Here is a 22,516-nt window from a genome sequence, read left to right on the forward strand (position 1 = left end):
TATGCTCTCCACCGGAAGCATTGTAGTTTCTACGCCAAGGCAGTAATCTACTAAAAAGGGTAGCTCAAAAAGTGTAAAATCATCATACTTAGCAGATCGACTGTTTATCCTTTAAGGGTTGGATAAAAAGTCTTGTAATGAAAGTTGTCTAGTGCCTCGGAGTTTAAAGAATTGACTGAAATCTTTTGATACCCAATGAACTTCTTAGGGAACAAGTTTTCTTTCTAAGCCGAATTTCAATGAAGAAATTGAACTCCCATTGAAGTGAACTAAGAAGAATATATCCTTGCGAGTTTTTTTTGCAAGTAGATCGAAACCGATTCATCCTTGTTTCTGGTTTCGATACTTCTGAATCTTCCCCAGAACCGGCTTTGGCTGACCCCAACTTCTATTTGGCTTGAAGTTTCCAAAGGAATATTCGCCGAAAAAGTTAGCGCGTTGACAGGACGAAGAAACCACCTTTGGTGGCAACAGCAAATGCCACACCCTTCCAGCTCCACCTGCGGCTCCTTTCACGGATGCGCCAGCCAGCACGCAATGCGGAAAGTTTCGCCAAAGTGAAAGGGAGCGAACGGGAGCCGAGCCCTGAGCTGGTCTAGGAAACTTGCCCCAATGCACATAAAAATTAAAATACTTGCCACGCGGTTGCTTACCAGTATGGCGATGCCCCGGGCAGCCGAGGAGCAGGCCATTCTCTGCTGCATTTCACGTTCCATGGCTAATTTATGATTTGTAATAGGAATATGCGTATATACGTAATGCTTTCGAAAGATTGAAACTTTAAGCGAAATTCTTTCAGCGCCTTCCTGTTAATTTTATTTTACTTTCTCCCGCAACTTTCTCCCAACTGGAAACTTTGCTAGCCCAAGACAAGGGCTGACAGTTTTAACTACACCGCACTCCCCTTACTTTATTAATTACGCAAGTTGTCTTGGCAAATATTTTTCACTCAAATTAATTTCTCCCATGTGGCCACGACGGCAGCTGTCATCAGTGCTCCCTGGCCACCGCCACCTCCCCCCACGTAATTACCCTTCGCTCAAAATGCACTTTTCGTTGGATGATGAAAAACAATCTACTTCAGAACGCGATTCGGGATTCTACAGCTAAGTACAGTTTAGGTTTAGGTTATTTATTCCAGCGGCAGGGTCTCGTGCAGCCACGTGCGACCTCCTCCCTCGGCGAAGTCGGCGGCAGCGTGGTCCTCCCCGTTCAGGATCCATTTGGTGGTCAGCAGACCCTCAACGCCCACTGGGCCTCGGGCATGGATCCGGGCCGTGGAGATGCCTACCTCGGCGCCAAGGCCGAACCGGAAGCCGTCCGCGAACCGCGAGCTGGCGTTGTGGAACACACAGGCGCTGTCCACGCTGCCCAAGAACTGCTTGGCCGCCGCATCTGCAAATGGAAATCGTTGAGAAGTGCGGAAAATTTAGAAACTGCACAAACTGTGGCACTGCGGCGCTGTGGAAATGTGCAGTGCAGTGCCCACACGGAGGGCAGAAAGTGTTGAATAAAATTAATTTCCCAAATGATTTAAATTTGTTGTGGCAAGCTGTGGGGCATGAGGATGCATGCATGCAAAAGTTTGCACGCTAAACTTGCCCGACTTGAATTAGGATTCGGGTTTGGATTCGGTTTCAAGTCAGAATGGCTGAATTGCTGGAGAAGTGCTCAAGAACTGGAGAGCTGCATGGCGGAATGGCATTGAGGGCTAAATTAAATTACTTGCGGCGGTACGAGGTGGTCATGCCATCTTCAGCACGAACTACAGAGTTAAGTGCTTAAATGCGCAGGCATTTAAAATAATAGCTATGGAATTTCTCAAAACATTCTTAAAAATTCATTTAGAAATGCCATGCATGCTGTAACTCTAGGCTTCTCTTCAACTATTAGTTATATAAATGTAAGAGGTATCAAAAAACCCTTAGCTGATCGTTATCATTGAATAAGAATTTTTAACTAGGAAACACTTAATTCAGCAAGAAAAGAAAGTGTGCTTAGAAGTAATTGCAAGTTGGAAAAAAGAGCTTATAGCCGGATACATTAACCACCAGCCATTACTTCTAAGCACCAGCCCTTCAAGCAATGGAATTTCATTAACTGTTGAACGGGAAATTAACACGCTATTCCCTGCTTAATCCCCTACGTGCTGCCGTAGTTTTCCACACGCCCTGATATGTGACATGGTTTATATCCCCAGTACCCAATTTTCATTCGGACCTTCCCGCAAAACCGAACCATCTGCAGCCATAACCGTTATGGGTTACACCCCAGCAGCAGTGTGCAATTCTCATTACCTCACAAAAACCAAATCAAACCGGAATGGAGCTAAGCGCAAGGGGTCAAAGCAGGGTCAAAGTGGGGCGACCAAATGAGGGAGACCATTTTTCAACTTCGATTGCCGGCAATCGAAATTAATTTTCAATTTTGCAGCATTTCGTTACCATTTTCCGTAACAATGACATCGGTGTGGCTGCTGCCGTACGTATGGATGTGATTAATGGCCTCGTCCAAGCTGGGAACGACCTCGATGCAGCACTCGAGAGCTCCGTACTCGTGCTTCAGGCTCTTGGCCGCTGGCGGGCCAAAGGTCAGCTGCTGGTTCAGCCGGGGGCCGGCATAGATTTTGACGCCCTCACGTTTCAGCATGTTGCAGACGTCGCCGAAGATATCGCCACTCATCAGGTCCTCGTGAATGAGCAGGGTCTCCATGGCATTGCAGGCTGAAAGCGAAGAACATTCGTGAAGTTGGTTTTATGGGTTAATTGAGTGGGTTTGGGGCCTACCCGCCGGATAGTCGCACTTGGCATCGCGTGCAATGCGCAGGGCCTTCTGCAGATCCGCATCCCTGTCGATATACACATGGCAGACGCCCTCGGCGTGGCCCAGAACTGGGATGTGAAGTGACTGCTGCTGGATGTTGCGCACCAGTTCAGAGGAGCCGCGCGGAATGATCAAGTCTATGTGGTTCTCCATGGACAGCAGGTCACTGATTTCCTCGCGCGTGGAAACCTGAAGTGGATGATCCAACGTTAATGGAATTCGCAAAATGTTCAATGTGCATCAACCCAATATTCAATGGAACAGTCTTCCTTATTAAACATGTCAAAATAAAGCTCAATTCAAACTGAACTCACCAGGGACACAGCATGCTCTGCTCCTACGGTGGCCAATGCCTCCTTGACCAGCTCCATCAGCGCCTTGTTGCTGTGAGCCGCCTCCTTGCCGCCCTTGAGAAGCAGGCCGTTGGCGGAGGCCATTGCCAAGGCAGCCACCTGAGGCAGCGAGTCTGGACGGGATTCGAAGATTACCAGGAGGACGCCGATGGGCACGGTGACCTGTTTCAGCTCCAGGTTTTCGGCGAGACGGGTACGCCTCAGGACACGACCCACATTCTGCAAGGACAGCGAATACAGATGAGATGGGTAATATGGAATACTGAATAAGGAGTCAGCGAGAGGGGAAGGGAAAGCCAATTCACAAGTCAGCGTAAATCGCATAACGCATACGCCATGTGGGACCGGGCCATAAAAATAACTCGATATTTATGCGACAGTTTCATTCGAAAGGAGGGCCATATGACCACCCCCACACCGCATCTCGATTCCCTGGCGTCTATTTTGAGGCGTTACATAAATCAAGTCGCTCAGCGCGTCGTAATCTTTATTTATTTTTAATGGCCTGCTGTCCAACGCCCCCGCACTTGCCCTGACCCGCCCCTCCGACGGGTCCTTCGAGCTCCTGCCGTCCCACCGTCCTGCCGTTGTGAGAAATCTCTAGAAAATTGGCTGCAGATAACATAAAGAGATTGCGGGTTGGTCTGGGCTGGACGGCTGCTGACAGCAGTTGGCTGGCCTTGTTTGCATAGAATGAAGATGGGGCTTCGACCCAGAAGGAGTCCTCCTGCTCCTTGCTTAGCCATTAAACTCGACTTGGGCGCTGGGTAAATTTGGTTATATGGTCGTTATTATTGACTCTGGCATTGCAGGACGTCAAACTTTAAATTATATTTGCAAAGGACAATTGGATAAGTCGGAGCTGATGTAGTGGCGCCTTGCTCCAGTCGAAGGATGTGCAGCAAAGATGAACGAGGTTATTACGGGTCATAAAATATGCAGGGAAAGCGGAGCGTTATGAGTGCTGCACGCCGGAAATTGAAAAAATCGCGCGAAGAAAGAACTTCATTTCTCGGCCTGGAAACTCAATCTTTCCAAAATATTTCGGCCTAATACTATTAGGCTCCTACATTATTCAGTGTTTACTTCGCAATAAAACTTTTTATATGTAGCGTAAGTAGTCCGGGTAATTGAAAACTGAAGCCCTGAGAGAGCCCAGGCACCTATTAAACTTTCGAACGCTTCTGTGGCCCAGAGGCCAAACAATGTCCATGGTATTTGTTTGTCGCAGGAAAATAAAGAGAAAAGTGGCCCAAAAAACCAAAAACACTCTTCACCATCGGAGCGACATTTATTGAGTGCGCTATGGTTTTTCTGTATTTCCAGCCAGCTTCTTTATATGTGTGTGCGTTTGCCTTTTTATGATTTTTCACGCTGCCGCCATTTTGTGTCACAATTTCGCTTGCCATTTTTACAATAAACTCATGTCCCAGCTCCACGAACCGCCCCCTCCCGTCCTCAATGGAAAAACTTTTTCCACAGAAAAAAAAAGAAGGAAAACTTTCTGCGTTTCCGCACAATCACATCCAATAAAACGGTTGGCTTGGGAGGGTGGCCTACACCCGAACCCGAACCCAAACCCCCATCCTTCCCGGCGATATTCGATCAACTCTGTCTGGCGCTAAAAGGGGATAAGGACAGGGCCAGGACGAGGATGGGGTTGAGGATGAAGACCAGGGCCAGGGCCAGGATGCGGGCTAATGTCACTGGCAAGACACCAAACGAGAGCGCATACAAGAAACTGTCTTTTATCTTCCACTTGCTTAGCTGCCATCCTATCCCGTTACCAACTAACTTCCGGGCATATCGGGCAGCTCCGACTGTTATTCCCTGGGCGGATTGGTTAGGTCACCAGCCGGTCGAGCATCGAGTACCGTTCTCCCGACTGGGGTGTCAATTTTTGTTGAAGTGTAAAATTGCTCGGAGATTTCATAATGCTGTTAAAGCTTTGGAAACTGCATATGGCTCTCCAAGTCCGCCTTTGTTGGAGCTCATGAAATGGCCATTTTGCCATTTGCCAGTTTGCCAGGCAGACAAATCCCAGTGCCGGCTCGGGGCTAACTCAATTTGGGGCTGACTTTTCGACACTGCAACAAATGCAATTTGCTCGAACCTTTCAGAGGTCAGCAGCCAGCTCCCATGGCTCTTGGCCCTTGGCCACCGCCCTGAAAACTGGCTAGTAATTAAGTTCTCTTACCTTGTGACTGTCCTCGGCGATTTGCTTGAGGCCAACGGAGAGGTTCTTCAGTTTGGCCGAGTTGAGTGACAGTCGCGATAGCAGCGGCTTGGCCAGCCCACTCTTCTGGGCCTCGGCCAGGTCTTTGGCGTTGGCGTCCAGGATGAACTTCTCGCGGCTCACCAACAGATCGGCCAGGGAGTTGACTGCACTGGCCCTCTGGGCGGGCGTTAGGGCCTGCATCTGGCGACTCCCGGTCCTCGCTAGAAATGGGAAAAAGAAGGGTAAGCTTGGAAAAACAAGTTGCATTCGCCTAATTAACAGACACTTTCGGCCAGCTGCTACAGTTAGCCTTAATAACAATTAAATTAAATTCGCCCGACTAAAAATAACAACTGCACCTAGAGATAGTAGTTAGTCCTGGCTGACCCACTTTCGTGCCTCTCCTCTATTTCCATCCCGCCCCTGGGCTTGCTTAGCTGGTGAAAGCCTTAATGGCCATTAGCCTCGTCCAGCACTTGTCATTTGCTGTTACCATCTTGCAACTTTCCCGCCGCAAAACCTTACTTTCTAAGTGAGCTGGATCCGGCTTAGGGTTGGGCTCCGGATGATTGGCCATCGATGTGGCTGGAAGCCCTTTCACAAAACCGCTAATTATGCGCCCCCCTTGGGAGCTGAGAGCCGAGAGCCCTTGCTAAACCTCTTTTCATTGTCTGGCCACATCATTCTCCGTCATTATCCTTTCGCCTTGGCTATAAGCCATTTTCTTTGCGGTCCACTCACCGTTCTCGGCCATCACCTCCACCGGCACTGCGTTGGCGCTCTCGGTGGCCTCCGTGAAGAATGTGCCCACCTTCCGGCCGCCAATTATGGTCTTGATGGCCTTCTCCTGCATTCCGTTGCAGATGACCACGCTGACACCCCGGTCCAGGGCCCAGGTGGCCGCCTTCACCTTGGAGTCCATGCCGCCGGTGCCCACCTGTGCAGGTTCAGATAAGTGGGTTAAGATACCAGAGGACAAGGAGAGTGGGATGGGCTGGTCAGTGGATTACCTTTGACTTTTTGCCAAACTCGATGCTGTTGCTGTCGTCGCTGGTGTAGGTGTGCATCAGCTTGGCCCCGTCCTCCCATGGCGGCTTATTGTAGATACCATCGACATCCGACATGAGGATTAGCAGATCCGCCTGCACCTCGGCGGCCAGCATGGCAGACAAACTGTCGTTGTCCTTAATGGGAATGCCCTGGAACAAAATACCTGGTCACGTGTCGGCTTAGAGGCAGGGAATCCATGTATCCCACTCACCCTCCTGGCACCGCCGGCTGGCTCGTCGTCACGTATGAACATCGGCGGGGAGACGGCGTCGTTGGTATTTATGATTGGCACAATATTAAGGCTAATTAATTCGGAGAGCGTGCAGAAGAGATTGTTGCGTGTCTCCTCGTTGTAGAAGTCCGGCTTGGTCACCAGCACCTAAACCCAAACAGCCATCACGGCTCGCTCAAATCTGTGTGCTCTAATTAGTGGGTGGATGTGCTCCTGGGCTCACCTGGGCTATCTTGACGCCGTACTGGGCAAACATCGCATCGTAGAGGGACATCAGGCCGGACTGGCCAACCGCAGCCGCCGCTCGTGGTTCCAGAGTGGCGCCATCGAACTAATTTCGGAGAGCAAAACATTTGGGTTAGAGCTTAAAACTTAGCTAGATACTAAGTAGCTACCTCTTTGCTGTCCTTCGGGTTGAGAGTCTCTCGCATCGACAGGGACATGAGCAGCTCCTGGGCGAGCTTCTGCTTTCCGAAAGCCACCGCTCCGCTGGTCACCATCATCACCTCACGGCCCTCCAAATGGCACTCGGCCACCTGTCAAATGAAAATGTAACTAATTATAATTTTACTTAAAATTCGGAGATGATTTACGATAAAAGCTTGTGATAAAACTGGATAATACCAAGATTACCACAAATTCATTTAATTTCCCGGAAGGAACTATTAAGAGAAATGCAGAAGAGTAGAACTTATCTAACCTGTTCTACGATAGAGGCCAGTCGACCAAGGGCTAGTCCATGGTTGTCCTCGCGGGTGATGACGGCACTGCCCAGCTTGACCACCAGCCTGCGGGCATACTTAAGCTGACTGCGCTCCGTGAAGGTGGGATGCGCCTTCTCCAAACGCCGCTCTGGCGACACAAGCTGAAAAAGATTGTAAATCATTAGGCAAGTTCTTCTAGGCCAAGTGCGCTGTCTTATCGCCTGCAATCGGCGAAAACAGAACCAAGAGGAGGTCATAAATTGCGACAGAACTAAATAAACCATAAAAACAACAAATCGAGGCATAAACGGCAATCCAATTAATTAAACGGTCCCCGCCGAATGCACCTAATCAGTTTGTAATCAGCAGGACTGCAGCACCAGAGCCCCTCCCTGGTGGCTTTATTCGAATTTCTAATAATCATTATGTGTGTTAATTGGTTTTTTAGCCAGCGGCGCGTGGTCAAAAAGTCAGTTAGTCCGACACGCAATGCATAATCAATTTTAAATTACGGCTAATTGAATTTTACAATTCCAACACCGGACCATTACAAAATTATAAAATATCTTATACACGATGGCTCTAATTAAATGGGCTTCAATCCCTAAATTCCAGTGTTAATAACCGGTTTTCTGTGAATTCGCAATTCGCGGAATCATATGCCGAAAATAAAACTCCAGATTGATTCGCGGAAAATAAAACGGAAAAAGGTTTCCGCAGAGTCCTGGATTTGTGGGGGAAAATTAAAAGTATATGAAAGCAGTGGACGGCAATTCAACCGTTTCTAAGGCGAAACCTTTAGGAACTTTATAAGCAGGAATGAAGACTATGTTTTAGAACCCCGACTATGTTATACTCACTACTTCCCTGCTAGAATCATTCCTTTAAAAAATTATCTTGTCTGCTAACTATTATATTTGAAGAATAATATAATTAAATATCCCAATAAATATGTTCTCCACTTATTATTCTATATTTGTTTTTGTTTCGATTGAGGTCTAGTGCAACGCAGACAAACTTGTCATCAAAGTTATCAGGCCGTTTGCAAGAGTAAGAAAAAGTAGGATAAGATTAGCATGTCGAGAAGATAACTGCTGTGAAAATAAGCAAGTAAACAGCGAATTTGTTTTTCCTACCCCAACAGCTACCGCCCATCATCCCGCCTCGCTCTTCCATCAATCAAATTTGTTTTTATTAGGTTTTCCTTTGCTTTTCGCCCCGTGCGCCATCGGTTTGTTTGGGCGGCGGCTTTGATTGCCTTTCAGGCGCAATAACATCGAATCAGGGGGTTTTTTGTTCGTATAACTCATCGCATTTGTCGTGTCAATTATTTCAGTAAAATCAACTCAAATTGAGGCGTAAATATTTTGATTTCGTTACATTCGTCTGACAATTGTGATGGCAAGTGTCAAGTGCAGTTCAATAAAAGCGTACGTCGACCATCGCAACTGGCCCGCTTGATTACTACGTTTAATGGTTGGCCCGCGGTTGTTCTTATCACAACCTTTTATCACTATCGCCAAGAAATCCGAAAGCAAAGCAACCAAACAAGTTTTATGACTGTGTCTGGCTAAAAACCAAGCCAACATTTTGTTTTGCCGGCTCGCACGTCGTATGCGTGATACCGAATGCAATTAGTCGAAGGTCAGGAGTCGCCCCAGGCCCCAGTTCCATTTCGATTGTTTTCTAATCGAAGTCCAGATGGCGGTCAGAAGCAACAACCCCCCTTACATCTCTCCATTGTCTGAGGGCTGTCAAATGCGATGACACTCCGTGTAATTACTGAGCAATTAATGCTGCCTCTGCCATCAGACATGAGTTGTGGCTCTTTCCAGGTTCCACTCTTATCTCCACCCCTGGCCCAACCTTGTGCGCTCTCACAGTCCTCGACAAATGTTCGGCGATGATGTTAGTGGGCCCCCTGACAACGTCGCTGGCTGCCTTCTATGATGTGTTTTACGCTTGTTGCCCCCTGCTTCATGTTTCGCCACCATTTTTTGTTTTTCTTATACCTGGTAGTCGTAAAGTATTAGGGTGTATTGGAGTCGAGGAGACTTACATCACAGGGAAAAAAATTGTTTCTAACCCATTAAAGTATTTTTATAGGCTATTAATTTGGGTATTGAAGTCTAATCTATAAATCTTTTATATTCTAATATTCATTATACTTCACTTGGTAACTGGTTGGACAGACGCTCATCGAAGCGGGTTGAGTAATTGGCAGTTCATGGTCAGGAACTTCACTAATATTGCTCCTAATTGCCCAATAGTTTCTGTCATGTTCAATGATGTTCCTTGATATTGCCAATAAAACTTGAACGACTCACAAAAAGAAACCCTTATTACCCGACTTGTTCCTCTAAATGAGCTTGATTATTGTTGAATCGGAATTGGTTGACAAGTGCGCCTTTATTTAATCTAATGTGAAACGGTATCCCTAACTAGATTTTGAGAAAGTGGTGTTTTAATACCTACTAATTGGAAACGTTAGAGTTATGGATCGAGTCCTGTCGCTCTAAAATAAAAACATTATTAAGTAATAATAAAGAAGTTGGCAGTAACAAATCTGCCAAAGCTTAAATAAATTAAATAGTAAAAAAATTAAATTAAATTTTTTACTCCGAGTAATGAGTAAGGGGTATCTCATGGTTACTGGGACTAGACTGTGCTACTCTTTCCGTTTGTCAAGAATCGAGTGCTTGGTATCTGGTAGTCGGGTGCAGCGTGCCCGCCTGTTCTGTTATGTTTTTTATTATGTAGCCCACACACGCACAGCTCGAAAGAGAGTCGAGACCGAGACCGAAGGCGCCATAACTGCCAACACGTGTCAAAATGAAGTGAGTCAATGGGGAGGCGGCGCCGCGTGGGAAATAGTAAGGGGTGGCAGGGCAATGGGTGAAGGGTGCTCAACGACCCTGACCTAGGCAAATCGTTTTGAGTGTCAAAGGCTGGGCCTGATGTCGGACATATGCAAATGTGACGTGGAGGGAACCAGAGCCGGAGGACAGGACAAAATCCTTGCCTGAGGGTAAGCGGCACAAATGTTGTTGCATATTTAAAGGGGTTTTAAGTTTATTGTAAAGCCGACCTCTTTTTTCACACCACACCCCCTCCCGCTGTGGGAAAGTACAATATTTACACTTTTAGAATTTATTTGAACACGTTTTTGCATTTGCCTGACCCAATAGTCTGGCACCGACCAGCAGCTGTCATGCTGTGACAACATTTTATCAGCTTGTCGGGCACTTTTCCCGCCTTTCCTGCTTTTCCCGCCCTTCGTTCTCTGCCTGGTTTTCATGTTAGTAGAAATCAAACCGAAACTGTAAATGATTTACAGCTGCGAGAGCCGAGAGTCCTTCGATCGATGCTCATTCAATTAGCCGGACCCCCTTTTTGATGGCCCATTTGTGCCAGTTTATGGCCTGGTTTAGGGTTACTCCGAAACCCTTTCAAGCTGTTGTCGGTCGACCGTTTCGAACATAAAGTAAAAACTTACGATAGTGTTCGGTTGCTTCGATTGGGCTCTGATTAGACATAAGTGCCAGGAAAACTTTCTAGCTGCTGAGGTATTCCCCGCAATCAGCAGGAGCTGTTCAAACGCTTACGCAATCAAAACAAAGCACTAGACTGTAAAAGGCCCCTTGTGAGAAGCACTTACGGTTGCCCATCGTTCCCAAGACCACCGTATCAGGGTATCATTGTATCAGTGTATCAGGGGACCCAGAAGCCCCGAGACAATGGATTCACGTTCACTCGTCATGATTTGGGGTGCCATAATTCTCCCCTTCGCTGAAATCAACATTCGTGGACGCTTATCGGTCAATAGACTGCCAATTTCTTAATAGCGTATTAAATATACATTTTTATTAATGCAAACTTACACACAAAAAAATTGGCCACAAAATTGCAATTTAATTTTTAAAAGGAAATGATTTAAAAAAATGTTAATGTTGAGGTTTTCTTAAAAATGTTTGCCTAGTCAAAGAATTTAGGTTGTTTACAGTAATAATATAACTGCATTTTGTAGTAAGAAATCACCTTAATCTTTTAAAAATAAGTATTTTAAAGAACGTCCACTTTAGATTCCCGCTAGTTTTTCAAATAAATACATTATTCCCAGTAGTGACATATTGCATATTGGTCACTTTAACCAATCAAATATTTAGTTGGGTAAGGTTAGTTGGACTAGTTGGTGAGATAAAATATGGTATTTAGTTAATTGCAAATAATTCCTAACTTTCTGTTTTCTTATGTTTGTAAAACTGATGATGTTAGATAGAAATAAAATTAACGTAAAAAGAAAAAAAGTTAAAAGCAGGCGCAGATTAAAAAGGATCTATTTCTGATATCTAATGATTCACAAATTTTCTTTGTTGTCTATCACGCTGTCGAAGCCAAAGTGAATAATACAAAAAGCCAAAACATATTGGGCAGGGGAAGCGCTATCTACTCCCCATGACTACAAAGGTTTCCCACTCGGAACCAGTTTGCAACCAGTTTCATCCCCGCTCAATTGATTCTCCTGACCCGAGCACAAAGAACTGATAACGTTTGATCAGCAACCAAAGGTCCATGTGCACTAGCACGAAACCGAGACGGACTTTGCATTCAAGAACTTTTCCATCGGCATTAGACGGCGGGCCGTAAAATCACTGTCATCGCACTTTGGTTATATAAACCTCACTCACAGGCTGTCGGGGTCCGTGCGAGCTAAAGGCTCGCCAAGCGTTCCTGGAGAAGCTCTGGCGCAGGCTGAGGGCCAGGTTAAAGCTGTTGCGCAGCATTGTGGACTGTTTGTACTCGGGATCGAGTTATAAAGGATTGGTTGTACGGATCTGTTACAAATCACGAAACGCGCACGGAACCGTACCGTGAAGCCCGACAAGTTCTACTGAGGCGAACCAACGAACTGACCGCCTTGGTCGCTGGTCGAGATAATGTGGGGCAAACATGTGTAATTGTAAGCGTTCATTGCGATTGCGATTAAAATTTGGTGTACGGCGGACTCTCTGAAAACGTTATCAATCAGAGCAGCTCGTACGCTCCGGCCTCTCCGATTGGGACAAACATTGGACCGGAGAGAGTACGGGTGCTTATCAAGTGGGGCAAGAGACGGGAAGAGCGCTTATCTAGCGCCTTGGTGTTTGCTAGGCCATTAGGGCAGTTCGTATGGGTGATCTGATAATGGGCGAGGTGTCTCTCGAAACCCCTCAATACAATCAATCATCGATGGTCATCCACTCAAATGGAAACACAATTTAATATTTTCCACAGTGAATTGCCCATCAGAAATCATGGCCACTCAACCTTAGTTGAAGCACTGAAAAAACACCCATAAACAACAGGCAATTGCAAATATTAATTAACTGCTGAAAATGTCAACTTGTTCATTTCAATGGGAAGCCCCAGTCCACGTGCTTGCAAACTGACAGACAGAGCATTCCGACGGGCGCATAATCTGTGCACATTGTGTTCGACTATCCTGCAGCCTTTCATTAAATTATTTTCACAAAGCAGCAACATCAGTGGCAGAAGCAGGGAAACGACTTACGGATGACCTGTAAAAACGCCTCTATGAGCTCAGTAGTTCCGGAATGAATTCCGGTAAACGGCAGAAACAAGCCAGAACTGACACCCGGACACGGAATTATTTTCATAATTAAATGACATTAAAAAGTTTTGTTGCAGCTTTGTTGCTGCCACAGCATAGTTGTGTCCCGTCGAGTCCTGCGGATTGTCCTCGATTGCCATTGCAATGCATAGAAAAGCCATAAAATACAATGCCAAATGGCAACAGGCCTCTGGAGAGGCGGGGTTAGTGGTCCGGCCAGTCTGGTTGGCTCGGGGTGGGGCTGCCTGGGTTCAGATAAGTGCAAAATTATGTCCCCGCTTCCTTCGGCCCCGCAAAAACTGGCACAAGTTTTTCAATCGAAATGTGCCCTTGTTTATGGCTGGATTTCGCTTAGTTTTGTTGCACCAGTGACCCCAGGTCGCAAGAACTGGCAAAATTTATATCGCTAGGAGCGAATAAGAAGCCAGGAACATTACGCATACGCCAAGTAGGCCACTGGCAGGAATAGCTGTCAAGTGGAGCGGAATGCCTTCAAATGATATACTCGTTGTAGTTTCGTTTCTTCTGGCAACCAATAGGAAATCATCATAACTCTCTGACGTCATTGTCTTTTTTCTGGAGCACTTCTTCGCCACTGGGTGATGGCACAATGGGAAAAACATATTCAGCCCTGAAATTGTTTGAAATTGGAATGTAAATATCCGGTTGTTATTATTGTTTCATCTGGCTGAATGCATTTCAGGCAATGCATCAAAGAGCTCTCCAATTGGAGCTCCAAATTCGGTAAAGTTCTCACAAAGTTGCGCATAATTCCAGGACCATCGAATCGATATTTTCCTTCCATTTGACCAACCGAATTCATTACTTAGCCGTGTTCTTACATGCCGAGCATTCGTCCCTGTTAATCTTATGCCCCAGCACTTTGAAAACCAAAGACAATCCACATCCTGCGGCCATAAGTTCGTCCTGGCTGCTGCTCCTGCTCTTAATGTATGCGCATTGCCAAAGTAAGTCCTGCCAGTCCTTGGCACAAGGACTCCCCTCCTCTGCTCGCCTGTCACTTCGCTCTCTTTTTTCCCAGGCAGTGAAAAATTCACTTACAAAACACTTACGCCGACACCTTGCCACGCCCTCGCGCACACTCACACACACTAATGCAGCAGCGAGTGGGCGCGGCGAAGGAAACTTGTGCATTGCTGCAGAAACTTCATCAAATCCAAGCTAATCACACTTTGATTTGCATTTTGTAACGAAGAGGACCGAGAACTTTTCAAGCAAAAAGCGCATCGCCACCACGAGCACTTAACTCCAAGCGTTGCCCCGACATTGATGAATGAAGTAGCCCCTCGTCTCCCACTCCTCCTTCTCCGCCTGCATCTGGTAATTATGCTAATGAGATGTCTTCAGTTAGAAGGGAAGTAGACTTGGCTGCCTCTGCCACTTGAGTTAAATGCAATTAATTATATTTCTTATGCCACCAAAGCCCTTGGGGATTCGATTAAATATAATCGCATAAGAATATGCAGATATACAGGGGTGTATTCAAAAACTTTGGACGACTATACTAATCAACTTTGTTGATTAGTTTACATACGAATTTTATACGTAAAGTGTATGCGAAGAAGAGCCGTGCACGAATATATTAGAATATTTTTTTAAAGGCCTCAGTTATTATTATTTTAGTACTTGAAGAAATCTAAATGTTATATAATTAAAGGCTGTTTAAGAAGTTAAATTAAATTCAATATACGATCTTGATCTTAAGACTTCGCAGATTTGTCTTCTTTAAGAATGTTCATGCAGGGCCCTTTTTCTATCCTTACACACCGAATACACCCCCAGATGAGGATATTAGTACATAATAAGATTCTGTTTAATACTTGGAGCACTCCTCCGATGCCTTCTAGAACTCGGTGTGTTCGTAGCCGCCGTTGTCGTAAATCGCAATACTGTTAGGATTAGAAGCCGAGAAGCTAACTTTCTTGGGCCCCGGCACCAAGGGCGGTCGCTTGCCAGTCTTCGGAGTGGGCGTTCCCCCGGGCGTGCCCGCTGCATTGACCTTCGCTGCAGAGCGTCTTTCCTGAAGGAGCTTTACTGACTTGCGGTTGAGGGCCAGATTCTTTAGGTTCAGCTCATCGTCTCCGAAGAAGCGGCGCTCGAAGTTGAACACCAAGTTGCTGTAGTCGCTGTGCTGCTTGTTACGGGTCTCGTGCAGCCGGAAGATCGTTTGCCGGCGCACCATGCTTTCCCTGTGCTCCCCATCTACGCCCTCCATCAGCACCTCGTCGTAATGGTGGTCACCCTCATCGTCCTCATCGAAAAGCCTCTTGGGTCGTTGCAGCTTTCTAGCTATATTGACAGCACTGCCCTTCAGCTCGGTGGCGGCATCCTCGTCTGTAAACTGACCTCCTGAGCGGAACCAGTCCACGCGGGTGGTGGCCAGCAGCTGACACATGGTGGCGAAACGGTGGAAAAACATCGCCAAAAACTGGATGATAAGAATCAAACCAAAAAAGATCACAAAGCACAGGCCAATGGGATCCAGTTCCTTGTACTGCCTATAAATGCCGACCATTAGGTTGTCCCTGTCGAAGGACACAAAGTCCGTGGGATCGATGGGCCATTTTAGGTGCAGGAACTCCTTCTTCAGCTGCAGGAGGAACACAATTAACACGAAGATCGCATTAACCATGACGAAAGCAAAGGCGATCATGTTTCGCAGCTCCTTGAGTCCATCGGCCATCGACTGCTTCTGCTCACGACTCAGTTCTAGTGGTTTCAGATACTGTTTGATTACATCCTTCCAGAATCGCTGCTCCATAAGCGAAACCTCGCCCAGCTCCGAGTTGATCAGAAGCGGATCATTCAGCCAACCTGGTAAATAGTTATCCGCATCATTGGGTGAATCCTTGTCGTCATCCTTTAGTACTGGCGCTTCTCGAGTGCCCCAGGAGACATCGTTCATATTGAAGACCGAAAAGATCATGAGCAGCATGTACATCGAGGGAATGGTGATGTAGTAGATGACTCCGCACAGCAAGGCCCAGAACTCCTGCGGATGCATGAATCCTTAAAGAAAAATAAGGTGAAAGTTATGAATTAAAAGATATTACACAGCCTCACCTGCAATTGTGATCTGGACAGCAACGAGGAGGAAGAAAAGTGATGCAGGAGCCAAGGGTCCATCCTCTATCATCTGCACAATGATACCGATAAGGACTGCCATCATGACCAGACAGTAAAGAGAACTGATGACAAAAGCTATCAGAAGTTGGAACTTCTGCTTAAGGTAGACACACGACAGAATGAAGAAGATAATCGGAAAGAAGTTCCAAAGGAAAGCTGTCCAGATGTCGATCGAAAATACGGCCACCAAAGCGCCCACCATCATAAGGAATATGGTACCTGGTCCCAGGACGGTTCCAATCATCAGCATGCCCTGGTACCACACATACATCGTAGATATGGAGTTATTCCTCTTAACCACCGTGTCCGCATCGGCCAGGATATCGAAGATATTGGCTATAGTAGAGGGCACCCAGCGACGCCGTTGATTGTAGAACTCATTGAAGCTCTCCGGCGCATGGGTGTAGGCATCAGAGGCGGCGCAGTACTCCACCCGGGATCCCGCCTTCAGGAGCAGCGTACAAAGCCATCGATCTTCGCCCTGATCATACTGCACCATCTTCATGGCCTCTGAGCTGACCATCGTGTACCGCTTCATCACGCTGTTCTCCATCAAAGCGCTGGCCCGAAACAGACTGAAGCATCCAGGACTGCACAGCACGCATCCGATTACGTGCTCCGTAGCCTTTTGCAGCCAATGTCCGATGGCGTACTCGAATCGCTGATACCACACCATTGGACCCCTACCCACTGGATGAATCCGGCCACAGGCAGCACCCAGCTCATCCACGGCCTTCATGCGATCGATCAGCAGCTGAACGGCCCGCGGCTGGAAGTCGATGTCCCCGTCCAGGGCCAAAATAAAGGTGTTCTCCGCAATGACCGCTTTCCGCCTCGGTGAAAGCTGCTCCGTCTCCATAATCCGGTAGCCGAGTAGATAGTACATGTACATGACCTGTGACCAGCGCTTTTTGTGCCTGATCTTATCCTTGTTCTTGAGGTGAGCCACCATCTTAGTGCGTCCTGGCAGTATCCACACCAATCGACCTCCGTAGGGGGTCTCGATTTTCAGAGGAGGCTTTATCCGGATATTAACGCCGTACACCTCGAAGGCTGCCTTATCGATGGTTCGGGTGAGGGTCTTCACATACTCGTTGATGGGTGGGTTGCGCTTGCTTTGGCACTGCCGTGGGTCCGAAACGAAGGCATCGTCGAAAAAGATGTTGGCTGTGGAACAAAATACACACAAGAGAAAACAAGCTATACTTATATACTCAAAGATGTCTCATTCACAAAGAAAGTACAGCTATTGTTTTTAAAATTCAACGATTTCCGCAAATAACATTGATTTTTAATTCCCATAGTCTTAGAAAAGGAACGGGTTATAAGTAAAACTTTTGTTGCATTCCAGAATATTATTTAAGCGAAACTAATTTACAGTTGAGTGCCTTGTTTTGACTAAACCGAAAGCTATTTGCTGCACAGGTCTGGGCAAATTTTTTATTCTCTGTGTAAATGCGGAATTAGGGAGACCGTAAAGTTGTCGCAGACAGTTGCCGATGCTTGGCTTAATGCCATTTTGGCAAGCGAGGAAATGAAGTCGCCAAACGCTATAAATAGAGCTGCAAACAGCATCCCGAGCTGGCATAAATTTCCACTTTGACACTTTTTAAATGTGCAATGCAAATGTAGTTGCTTAGGACTGCAGACGACAGCAGCTGCTTCTGCATCAGCATCAGCATCAGCATCTCCATCTGCATCTGCACCCGCATATTTTTGGCCCATTTACATACTTTCCAATTCATAGTACTCGTCGTCCGCCTTGCCGCCGTTTAGGTGCGTCTTCGCCATGCGGCGGGCGCATTGATCCTCATCCAAGCGGACAATTGACTTGAGGAACTCCATCATCTCGTCCTCGGTCTCATGCCACATGGTGGCGCATACAATCAGCTGCGGCACCTTGTCCTCCTCCAGGATGTCCCGGCTAGCATTGATGTCGGCTGCCAGGGCCACCACAGGATCCCTCGGCGTGGTAAGGTCGCTCTGTCGGGTGAAATAGATACCGACGGGTTTTGTTAAAGCTCCGAATGATTGCAGTGCATCTCAAGTGGTTATTTGGGAATTCTCAAGAAATATGTACAATTGTATTCAAATAACCCCTCAACTGAAGAAGAGCTCAGCGCTGCTTGAAAACTTGTGGTATTCAGCTTAATCCTTACGTGAAGGAGAGAAAACGATCCTTAACTTCAAATTGGCATTTATATAGCACTGTTTCTAAAGGGCTTTAAGGCCGGTCCGATTAACTCTTTCGGTACACCTAATGCCACGACGTCATTACCAATGCACATAATTTGCTGGGCCTCTAATTTATGCCCTTAAAATCAACTCTTATGCCCTGATTTTAATTACTTTAATGTCTTTATGCCGGGTAGGCCCCGAAAACATGCGAGTGGAGCTGAAACACTTTTAATTAAGTTTACACCCACCGAAAACCCTCGCATCCCAGCCTTGCCCATGCCCAAACCCATTCCCATTCCCGTTCCCAGTCCCCACGAAGGGGAAACGCAAACATTTCCTGAACTTTGCAGTTTCCCCGTCATTTAACTTAATTACATTGCCTGACATTTGAAGCGCACATCAGTAGTGCCGGCAGTCCCGGCACTCTCCCCCGGAATAGTCAAAAAGTCCTCGCAATAGATGGATGCGGCAAGGCTGCTGGGAGCTGCGAACTTGGCGCGATGATTGATGCCAGGCAGGCGCCTGATTACAATAATTCATTAACCTGAACTCGGCTGAAATCTGATTTGGCCCACTCAATTCCGGAGGCAGTAACCCCGACGCTCACCTTAATGGCCAAGTACTCCTCGCTCCAGTCCACGATCCGCCGGTTCATCATCGAGCACTGGTCCACCAGGAGACCGCAGTACCAAGGGCACACGAATAGTTTCTCGGTGGGAGCGTTCTTGTCGTTGTGTGGCTGCCAGATGTGCAGGCAGGTCCACACCTGGGCAAGCCACCACAAAGGCCATAGCCACAGGGCCAAGTCGAGGCATCGTTGGCCCATCTCCTCCACACTCCCGCCCAGCGCCCGGAGCGACAGGTACTCCGGCACGAGGCCGTGCAGAGAGCACGGATCCGAGGCACGCAATTGGGCCAGGAAGGTTGCAAGGCAGACTGTGGTTGGCCCTGCCAGGGTCAGGGGCAGCGCGTAGCTGAACACCTGGATCTTGATTTTACAGGCGAACTTACCGAAAATGTGGCACAGGTACGCAGCAATCACCTGGGCCACCAACGCGTAGACCACCGCATTCGGACTGGACTGCATGGTGAATTGTATCCTGAGCGGCGAGGTCTTGATTGATGAGTTCGCCTGTGCTGAAAGCAGGGCATCCAGTTCGCTGCCAGTTTGCTGTAAATACACGGAATATTACTGGGAAGCTTAAGGAAGGAATTTTTAAGGATATTAATTTCATTAAAAACTATTTTAAGTTACATATTTCCATTTATAAAAATTAAGCATTTATACTTTCCGATTAAATAGTTTTTTAGTTAAGGATATCTCAATCTACGAGAAACTTAAACAACCATTAACTACATGTATATAGAAGAAAATAATATTAGAATATAATATTTCCAAGTGCATCATAGAGATGGGTAACCAAAAAGGGAAGGGAGGGACTCTACTCACCACCAGCGTGATGAGGTGCGGCCGCCAGGCATCCAGGAACCTGGTAAAGTACTGAACAAATTCCTGGCCGTGCAGGAGGAAGGCCATCCCCGCGAAAACCGCCACCTTCAGCGGCGCCAGGTAAAGGTATGTGTGGTAGCGGGAGCGAGTGCAGCGGATGGTGCGAATGATGTATGCTGTTGGTGGGAGAGAAGATAAGTAAATCAGTATTCACTTGAATATTTCATTATCACAAGATCTTAAACCATAAATTTAATCGTCAAAAGTATTGTTTACTTCACAATTTCAAACTTGCTAAGAAACATTTCCACAGGAAACCCGTGGAACACCTAATCTTCTTGAGTATCTTTGTATGTTCTGTCAATAGTCAATAAGCAACACACTCACCGATGGCCTCGTGGGTGTTGGCAAAGTTTTCCCACCAGCGGAACGAGACGAGGAGCAGCGGGATGGCCAGTAACTGGACCTCCAGACTATCGCTCAACGAAGGCCATACCAGGAAGACACTGCCTTGAGCCACTAGGGCCAGAATGGAGAGGCCGAGCACCAGGCTATCCGCCGACCTCCAGTGCACCCGGGTTCCCGTCAACAAATCTGAAACGTTGAGCGGCCGGCGCAATCAATTTAATTGTTGTCAGTCGGTGACTAGACACCGATAACATCGTCGTTGGAGAGTGACTCACTGAGCAGGGCGGGCACAAAGCAGACGCAGCAGCCCAGAATCGCACCACGCGTCACATCCAGGGCCGGCAGTACGGTGAAGGTGAGCAGGGACAGGCCAACGACGTGCAGCAGTTCAAAGAGCGTGACCTGATTAGCGGGGACTTATCAATCAATCTTCGCCTGAGATAGGATGGCTCGAGCTGCGGGACTCAAGCTCCAGGGGGTGGTGCAATTTAAGGGGCTACAGTCACTTGTGGCATTTAATTCTATTGAGTATTTGGCTTATTTTGCTGAGGACTTTAAAATTTCAGTTCACCAAAGTACCTGACAACTACTTATCTGCCTTTAATACTTATTGTCTTGATAATTATAGGTTTCGTCATTTTAAAGCCAACGCACTATTATTAAAGTTTAAGGCTTTAAATGTAATTCACTAAAAATCTTCTTTTAAAATGAATAATTTTAAAGTTCACTTTTCAACAATAGCATGCAATGTGCAATAAAATGTATTTTAAGACTTTGCGAATAGATAAAATATTTATCGTTATGATATATAACTATATATATATCTCCGATCGTTAAAAACTAATAGACGTGACCCCTTTTTGACTTTGCAAGTGATGGCAGCCCCATAAAGAAAGTTTTTATAGCTGAAGTAGCAGTAGTTCCGGCACTCCCCCAAAACGTGCCACCTTACCTACGGAAAGGGTAATACCCACCAAACCCACTTCCAGACCGCTGGGTCGCTGCTCGCGCTTGAACATGCAAATCCGGAGGGAGCGCAGGAAGGTGAGCAACTCAGGGGCTGCGAAGGCGAAGATCAGGCCCCAGACCCACGCGATTTGATCCAGCTCGCTGGGCAAGGCCTCCACCAGGCCGTGCCGGAGAACTTTTGGTGCGGAAAAAGTATTGCCACTTTGTATCGATAATACAATAAGAGTTATTTAACCTTTACTCACGGTATTTGCTGCACACTTGCACCCGTGTCCCGCTGCCACCCGTGTTTCCGGCCATGTATAGATAGAGCAGGTTGGCAAACACGCTCGTGGCAAGAACCACTGAAAATACCAGGAGGTAAACGCAGAGTTTGAAGAGCTTAAGGAAGAACTGGAGTTTTTTCCAGTCGGCATCGGAGCCGCTCGTTTTCTTTGACGGCGGGTCCTGGAAGGAATCCCAAAGCGGCGGCTTGTCCCGAAGCTTCCTGAAGTGGTAGGAAGTACTGGTTATCTTTGACATCACATCTTGATTAGCCCCGGACCCACCGACTGCGCATAAAGTAGTCACCGCTCTCGTAGTCTCCGCTCATGTCTATCTGGGCCCATTGGCAATCGAGAACTGACTGGCACTCAGCAAATTGGCAATGCGGACTTGGCCATCCGATAGGGCGATCGGCAGATCGGAGATAAGGTTCTTCGTGGCGATATCATCGATGCAAGGCATACAACCCGACCGCCCCGATAAGAAACCTTCTGAAGCTCCAGACCCAATGACTCTAATTGCAATTACAAATGTCTTCAAATTGAATCACGGCAGCCTTTCCCATTCATAAAATTGTACATACGACGTTGTTTAGTGTCCCTATAGTTTGTATTATTCATCGAGCGGCTCTTTTTGTGTTTTTAATTGCAGCCAAGAGCCCAGTGCATGTGTTCCTCGTACTTACGGCTACATTTGTTCAGCTTGTTGTCCGACATGGGACCGACAAGCACTTCAAAGTTGTAGCTCGACTTCTCGACAAAAGTTCCGAGTATCGCCGATAGCAGCGGGTTACACTTACACCTGGGACGAAGGGAAAGCCACTTGAGTTCGTGCAAGTCAATGCGAAAGAAGACTTTAGTTTCCGCTTTTTTTATTCTTCTTGATCAATAGTAGCAAGTTTACTGGCTAAATTTTACAATTAATACTACTAAACCCTTGACAGGAGGCTTATGTTTCAAAGACACATAACCGACATAGAAGTCTCAAGGTCAAGGCGAACAGTACGGCTTAGCTTCTCAATCCCAGAATCAAGTTAACTATTGCCAATAAAGTATATATCTACAAATCGATCCTGGCTGCCATATGGAGATATGGCATCCAGGATTACG

The 22,516-nt window shown here is 46.9% G+C and overlaps 2 protein-coding genes across 2 annotated transcripts; both read right to left on the minus strand.

Moving 5' to 3' along the window:
* Positions 1-1,056: 1,056 nt before the first annotated feature.
* LOC108108785 (delta-1-pyrroline-5-carboxylate synthase) lies at positions 1,057-12,294 on the minus strand. The gene is made up of 12 exons (XM_017216958.2): positions 12,069-12,294; positions 7,377-7,541; positions 7,072-7,212; positions 6,900-7,007; positions 6,656-6,823; positions 6,405-6,593; positions 6,136-6,331; positions 5,374-5,615; positions 3,138-3,395; positions 2,787-3,012; positions 2,445-2,723; positions 1,057-1,395 (listed from the first exon to the last, which is right to left on the minus strand). The coding sequence occupies exons 1-12, from the start codon at positions 12,162-12,164 to the stop codon at positions 1,133-1,135; spliced, it is 2,331 nt and encodes a 776-aa protein (XP_017072447.1). The 5' UTR covers positions 12,165-12,294; the 3' UTR covers positions 1,057-1,132.
* A 2,104-nt stretch (positions 12,295-14,398) lies between these two features.
* On the minus strand, positions 14,399-21,735 carry LOC108108674 (chitin synthase chs-2). Its single transcript, XM_017216778.2, has 10 exons — positions 21,692-21,735; positions 21,389-21,630; positions 21,149-21,318; positions 20,450-20,576; positions 20,154-20,360; positions 19,767-19,942; positions 18,924-19,487; positions 17,872-18,121; positions 16,076-17,305; positions 14,399-16,021 (listed from the first exon to the last, which is right to left on the minus strand). Exons 1-10 carry the CDS (start codon positions 21,733-21,735, stop codon positions 14,856-14,858), a joined length of 4,176 nt encoding a protein of 1,391 aa, XP_017072267.2. The 3' UTR covers positions 14,399-14,855.
* Between the last annotated feature and the right edge of the window lie 781 nt (positions 21,736-22,516).

This window comes from Drosophila eugracilis, unplaced genomic scaffold (genome assembly GCF_018153835.1).
Source record: "Drosophila eugracilis isolate 14026-0451.02 unplaced genomic scaffold, ASM1815383v1 contig_2154, whole genome shotgun sequence".
NCBI classification, from domain to species: domain Eukaryota; kingdom Metazoa; phylum Arthropoda; class Insecta; order Diptera; family Drosophilidae; genus Drosophila; species Drosophila eugracilis.

What these genes read in the sequence shown, in the direction of transcription:
- LOC108108674 (XM_017216778.2), bottom strand. Translation starts at nt 21,735, where the DNA reads ATGAGCGGAGACTACGAGAGCGGTGACTACTTTATGCGCAGTCG. An exon ending in GCAAGTGTGCAGCAAATACC is followed by an intron (nt 21,319 to 21,388) that starts GTGAGTAAAGGT and finishes CCGCACCAAAAG; the next exon opens with TTCTCCGGCACGGCCTGGTG. An exon ending in CTTTGTGCCCGCCCTGCTCA is followed by an intron (nt 20,361 to 20,449) that starts GTGAGTCACTCT and finishes TCAACGTTTCAG; the next exon opens with ATTTGTTGACGGGAACCCGG.
- LOC108108785 (XM_017216958.2), bottom strand. Translation starts at nt 12,164, where the DNA reads ATGCTGCGCAACAGCTTTAACCTGGCCCTCAGCCTGCGCCAGAGCTTC. An exon ending in TCGCCGAGGACAGTCACAAG is followed by an intron (nt 3,396 to 5,373) that starts GTAAGAGAACTT and finishes CTGTCCTTGCAG; the next exon opens with AATGTGGGTCGTGTCCTGAG. An exon ending in CAGAGCATGCTGTGTCCCTG is followed by an intron (nt 3,013 to 3,137) that starts GTGAGTTCAGTT and finishes CATCCACTTCAG; the next exon opens with GTTTCCACGCGCGAGGAAAT.